Genomic DNA, 4,913 nt, shown 5'->3' with positions numbered 1-4,913 from the left:
AAAAAAAAAAAAAAAAATTTCAACAACAGTACAATGGATTCCATTGTGTTCAAAGCCCAGTTCAGCAACAACACACCACACCTTGTTTGTCTCTCAGACCTGCACATCTGAAATCCGCCAACACCGTGACACCCGCAGCGCTGCAGCTGCGACAGTCCCGCCGCCTCAGGAGCACGACACTAAGTTCTGGGCCGCCTGTTTGTCTGTTTGGGAAACTAGGATGTGTGATTTCACATCTTACAATAAAGGGTTTTAAAAGTAATACTGTTTTCACAGGAAGAACAGAATAACTTTTCCACCCTTTGAGAAAGTTTGCCAGTATACACATGTAATTCCTGATTAAACCCACAAACTTTCAGTTGCCTAGATATCCATTCCTAGGTTATGATAAAAAATATGTTGGTATGAAATCTTCTGTTCTTTTAGTATTTCTTCAATGATAAAACTGTCCCTTGCTTTTAGAAGATATGCAAACAGCAAATACAAAAACACTCAAGTACACTGGATAATCTACAAGAAATCCTGAGTTTTCCTTTTGGTCTACTACATTTGAATATAAGCTACAGATATGGAAAGCCTTTCAAAACCCTGCGTACCTGGGCTGGTTTAGTCTCCACTGTAAACAACACACAATTGCACAGGCTTTACAATTTGCTATTTATTCTCTTGTGGAATGCTAGGTTCAGTATTACAGCATGGTTGTCAAGGCTACTCAAGTGTGACAAACTTCATATCCAAGTGCTGTAGAATTTTAATTATTTTAAACAAAACCCTTGTTATTGTACAATTGAGGTCTGATGGTTTTAAGTTGATGCCTAGGTACAGGACCAGACACAAACCTTGAAGATGTTATTACCTGTACATATATATACAAATATAATCCACACATGTGTGTATACATAGGCATGTATTAACTTATGTGGGAATTTATAAAATTATATACATACACATACATGCATATCTGTGTACAGCTACCCACCCTCACCACTGAGCTGTTCTTGCACTAGTTCAATAGCTCCGTGCTCAATTATTATTGCTGTCTGGTAAAACTACATGATTTTAGTGCCCAAACCAGACACACTGGGTGTGGGATGGACACTGTGCATATAGACACGCGTATCCTTGGTACGCTGTGTACGAAGAGCAGTTCCTCCCTGTCCGCCAGCTATGCTCTACTACAGTAAACAGCCTTCACCACAGGGCTTGGAATTGTAAGCAGTGTAAAATTTATGTCTGGAAAACTGTGTTCATAGTTACAAAATATATATATATTATATATATATAATTGAAACCTACCGAGTACATATATTCTTTGAATTTGGCTATATCCTAGCCATTAGATAAATTAAACAAAACCCACCCTCTAATAGGATGTTATTATAGCCTTAAATACACCAGTACCTGCATTTAGAATAGTCATTATACTTTAAAAGTGAACAAAATGATGTTAATAAAGATTTGAAAAACACTATATGCATCTGCATTAAATATACAAATGTTGCCACAGGGCCTGGTTCAATTCATTGTTTACCATTTTCATGTTCTAGGGGTGACTAATATTAAAGTCATTCTGAAATTCTGAAAAGTATGGCTCATTAAGGCTTTTATACAAAAGAAGCCCTATTTGTAATCAGTTATAAAAACAAGTACTATTTTAAAGAAACAAATGCACGCGGACACCAAGGCCCTGGTGACCTCGTGGACAAAGTGACTGTAGAGGAGGCTGTCCCGGCAGGAGCACCTCCTGGTAGCACACAGAAACCTGACGCTTCCTCCCTCTGCAGCTATTCAGCATGTAAAATTTAAACCTTTTCACATTAACATTTAAATTTAATACAGTGCAAATATTTGAGAATAACTTGTTCCCCGGTGAAACAAGAGCCAGCACTATGCTGAATATTCTTCAGATCTATTTATACATTCAGTTAAAGTTCACCACAGACTTAGGAATTGCTGAATATCAGCAGAATGTAACTGAACTAGCAGCAGTTACTCGAGAGAGTGCATGAAAGTCTCCAGGTTGTACTCGGAATCGTACTGCTCGGCATCCCAGAGGTCACTCAGGTTTTCCAGAACTGATTTCATGCTCGCTTTCCCAGAAGTAGAGCTGTCAGCCTTTTCTGCTTTGCCATCCTAATGAAACATTTGCAGATAAAAATGAGTTTTTATTTGAGACTGGATCTCATTATACAGTCCTGGCTGTCCTGGAACTTACTATATAGACCAGGCTGGCCTTGAACTCAGAGTTCCCCCTGCCTTTAAGTATGTGCCATTAATGCCTGGCTTAAAATGAGGTTATTAACTTCAGAAATATCTTTTCTAAAAAAAGAGAGAGTCGAGCGGTGGTGGCACACACCTTTAATCCCAGCACTCAGGAGGCAGAGGCAGGCGGATCTCTGTGAGTTCAAGGCCAGCCCGATCTCCAACAGCTAGTTCCAGGACAGGTTGAGAAACCCTGTCTCGAAAACAAACAACAAAAAAACCCTCAACCAGATAGACAGACAGACAAAAAAGAAAATAAACTGGGTGGTGGTGGCAGCATGTGCCTTTAATCCCAGTACTTTAGAGGCAGACGCAGGTGGATGTCTGTGAGTTCAAAGCTAACCTGGTCTACAGAGTGAGTTTCAGGAAAGTCAGGGTTATGCAGAGAAAGCCTGCCTCAAAATAAAATTTAAGAAGAGACAGAAGATGTCAAAGGCTGTAGCTCAGAGGTAGTATGGGTGCCTACTGTGCACCAGACCCTGACTTCACTCTCCAGCAATAGAAAAAGAAACCAGAGAGGCTCAGGGGCTCCACACTCCAAGCTCTGTTTGTGTCGAACCCTATCCAGCACAGCACAAAACCAGGCACAGTGGGGCACAGCAGAGCACACCTGTAATCCCAGCACTCAGGACAATAGGGAGATCAAGGTCATCTTCTGCTATACTCTAAATTCACAGCTAGTCTGAGACACATAAGACCTTGTCTCATGAATCAATCAATAAAATAGGGAGGGAGGAGGGAAGGTCTTACTGTTTGGCCCAGGCTGTCTCAGCTTCCAGAGTGAGTGCTGGGATTACAGGCCTCAGCCTCGGCACATCTTTATGTTATGTTGTTATCTAATATGTTAATAGTTTAATCCCCACAATAGTAACATTACTATCTATTGGCAGTCTGCTCTTAATGCTTGTATTGTTTTTTGTGTGTGGTATAATTTCACTTTATCTTAACACCATGTAATAGGTATAGCTGCTCAGAAGTTAATTTGCCTAAAGTTGATTGGCAAATCAGTAGGATCTGGCCCAGAAACACACACCCCTGAGTTCCACAGACTCCAGAGATTACAAGAGCCCCGAGAAGGAAAACACAAAGGAAAGAAACCTTGAGACAAGATAATGGTGACAATACAAAGACCGAGACTTCAAACATCTAGTGTGGAGAAATTTATGTGGCCCAAAGTTATCTACTGGCTCACAGAATGGCTCAGTAGCCAGAGGTACTGCCACCAAGCCTGACAGTCTGAGCCATGTCCCCAGAAGCCAGGAGGTGGAAGGAGAGCCAACTCCAGGAAGCTGCTCTGACCAAGTGTGCTGTGTATGTGTGACAACTGCCCCACTTACACAGAAGTAAATGTACTTAAAAAAAAAAAAAAAGTGTTAGAGCCTGGAGAGCTGGCACTAGTTAAGAGGTATAAAGCAGCCAGGCAGTGGTGGTGCACGCCTTTAATCCCAGCACTTGGGAGGCAGAGGCAGGCGGATCTCTGTGAGTTTGAGGCCTGCTTGGTCTAGAGTTAGTTCCAGGACAGCTAGGACTGTTACACAGAGAAACCCTGTCTCAAAACAACAACAACAAAAGGCGTAACGCTCTCGTGGAGGGCTCAGGTGTCTACAATGAACATTGTAACTCCAGTTCCAGAGGCTCAACGCCCTCTTCAGGCCTCCAAAGGCCCTGTGCACATATACACAAACACTGTCTTAGAGCGAACACATTACTGTTCTCAGTGCTTTACTCCCAACCTCAGAAGGCTGAAGCTTAGCAGCTGGCGAGCTTCAGAGCGCTTGCACCTCGCAGACAACCACCAGGACTGAGCAAGCTAAGTGAGCTCCTTACCTTATCCAGAGTAAACAAGTCAAGAAGCTGATCCGTCCCCATGCTCTGTAAACTAGAATTCTCTTGGCTAATAACGGTATTTGCTATGTTCATCTTGAATTTCTGCAAGCCCATTATCTTCTCTTCTAGTGTTCCTCTGGTTATCAGCCGATAGACATTAACCACACGTTTCTGAATAAGAAAAACAATTAACTGCAATGAAAACTGATAAACCAGGTTCGTCAGGCCAGCCCTTTTTATTAGACTGAGACTGGGGTCTTGTCTGGTCCCACGACCTAAAACTGTTTTCAGGATGACAGTGGCCCAGGCTTTCTCAGCCAAGTTCAGAAAGTGGTAGTGGAAATGACACAACAGAATGGAAGATGAGAATGACATGCCCAAAGTCACAGCACTTCATAACATCCTAGGAAGAACTTGAATCCAGTCTTCCCAGTATCTGCCTAGCTTTAGTGGCGTGCTGGGTGACTCACCTGCCCAATGCGATGGGCCCGGTCCATGGCCTGCAGGTCTCGCATAGGGTTCCAGTCGTGCTCCACAAACACCACAGTGTCAGCACCGGTCAGGTTAAGCCCTAGGCCACCAACATGAGTTGTAAGTAAAAGAACATCAATGGACGGGTCATTGTTAAACCTACAAACGTAAGTAACAAAAAGTAGAGTTAGTACAGTTCTCACTCAGGACCCTTTAATAAAACTACTGTTTTAGAAACCCTTCTGTCAAGCCGGGCGTTGGTGGCGCACGCCTTTAATCCCAGCACTCGGGAGGCAGAGGCAGGCGGATCTCTGTGAGTTCGAGACCAACCTGGTCTACAAGAGCTAGTTCCA

The 4,913-nt window shown here is 42.9% G+C and overlaps 1 protein-coding gene across 1 annotated transcript in view; it reads right to left on the bottom strand.

Annotated features, from left to right (window-relative positions):
- Positions 1-648: 648 nt before the first annotated feature.
- Positions 649-4,913, bottom strand: part of Btaf1 (B-TFIID TATA-box binding protein associated factor 1) — a 90,576-nt gene continuing 86,311 nt past the window's right edge. The window contains exons 36-38 of the mRNA XM_005352181.2: positions 4,560-4,719; positions 4,090-4,260; positions 649-2,133 (exon numbers count right to left, since the gene is read on the bottom strand). Coding sequence (XP_005352238.1) covers positions 1,990-2,133; positions 4,090-4,260; positions 4,560-4,719 — 475 coding nt within the window. The 3' untranslated portion in view covers positions 649-1,989. The remainder of the gene's footprint in view (positions 2,134-4,089; positions 4,261-4,559; positions 4,720-4,913) is intronic.

The sequence above is a fragment of the Microtus ochrogaster genome, chromosome 8, assembly GCF_000317375.1.
Source record: "Microtus ochrogaster isolate Prairie Vole_2 chromosome 8, MicOch1.0, whole genome shotgun sequence".
NCBI classification, from domain to species: Eukaryota; Metazoa; Chordata; class Mammalia; order Rodentia; family Cricetidae; genus Microtus; species Microtus ochrogaster.
This window is presented reverse-complemented; position numbering and strand designations above follow the sequence as displayed.